Source organism: Sciurus vulgaris (genome assembly GCF_902686455.1).
Source record: "Sciurus vulgaris genome assembly, chromosome: X".
Lineage (NCBI taxonomy): Eukaryota > Metazoa > Chordata > Mammalia > Rodentia > Sciuridae > Sciurus > Sciurus vulgaris.
In genome coordinates this window covers 85,565,783-85,566,753 of record NC_136471.1, presented here as the reverse complement: position 1 = coordinate 85,566,753, position 971 = coordinate 85,565,783, and the positions used below count along the sequence as shown (strand labels likewise).

Below are 971 nucleotides of genomic sequence, written 5' to 3'. Positions count from 1 at the left end.
ATGATGTAGTTAATGATGACTATTTTAATAGTCACAGAGCCTTTGTGACCTCACTCCTGCTTCAGAGGTAGCTTAGTAAATCACAGCAGAGGATACCTGGAGCACAACTTCAAACAAGTCACCAAGACCTCCTCCACTTTACTGCTGTGGAGAGGACATTAAGAAATCGACTGGATTTTTTACTTATTTCAATCTCAGCTGATCAGACTACTTAAGCCAACTGCCAACAAATTTCCTTTGAAGAGAAATTTTCTATAAAACACTTTATTCATCTTACCAAGATAGATTTCTTGAATCATGCAGTGCATAGGGGATATTAGTGATGAAGTCTGGCAGGACTGCATCAGCCTCTTCCTACAGACTGAGATGTGCTGTGATGCAGCAATTATCACCAATTCTCCACCCTGGTTATTGGCGTCTTATCCTGAGGGTAACTTTTCCCAATTGACCCGGGAAGAAATTGAGATCTTACTCACAAAGGAGGATAGAGAGAAGTTGTTTCTCCAGGGAATCATCCTTGCCGGGACCAAATGCTTATTGATCCGAGACAATCTGTACACCGAAGGAAACAATACCATGGACCTGCGCACCAAAGGCCAGAGTCGAGGCAGCCAGGCAGTGACGGTAGTTCAGATTGAGTCTGTATATCTTGTGGTGATGGGACAAAAAGGAACAGAAGGAGGGCCTCTCAATCTCAAAGCTTTTGAGATGGCGGGTTACATTAGAGAGGCCATTTTTCAACACATGGCCCGTTTCTAACTAAATAAAAACAAGTTGATGTTTGACCTGTAATTCAAATTCAGTGTTATTTATTTCAACTGCTAAATTAGCATGTCCTTGAAGAAAAAGAAAAGGGAGATCCCAGATCAGGTTTGAAGATGTGTGTGTGTGTGTGTGCGCGTGTGTGTGTGTGCACCCACGCATTTGGGAAGTAGTGTGGTTTGGAGAATGAATAGTTCTTTCAGGCATTT

At 42.3% G+C, this 971-nt stretch overlaps 1 protein-coding gene across 1 annotated transcript; it reads left to right on the top strand.

The window, feature by feature from the left end:
• Positions 1-297: 297 nt before the first annotated feature.
• LOC306651583 (profilin-2-like) lies at positions 298-759 on the top strand (the record flags this gene model as incomplete). The annotated part of the gene is made up of 1 exon (XM_079124246.1): positions 298-759. One exon carries the CDS (start codon positions 298-300, stop codon positions 757-759), a length of 462 nt encoding a protein of 153 aa, XP_078980372.1.
• Positions 760-971: the final 212 nt, after the last annotated feature.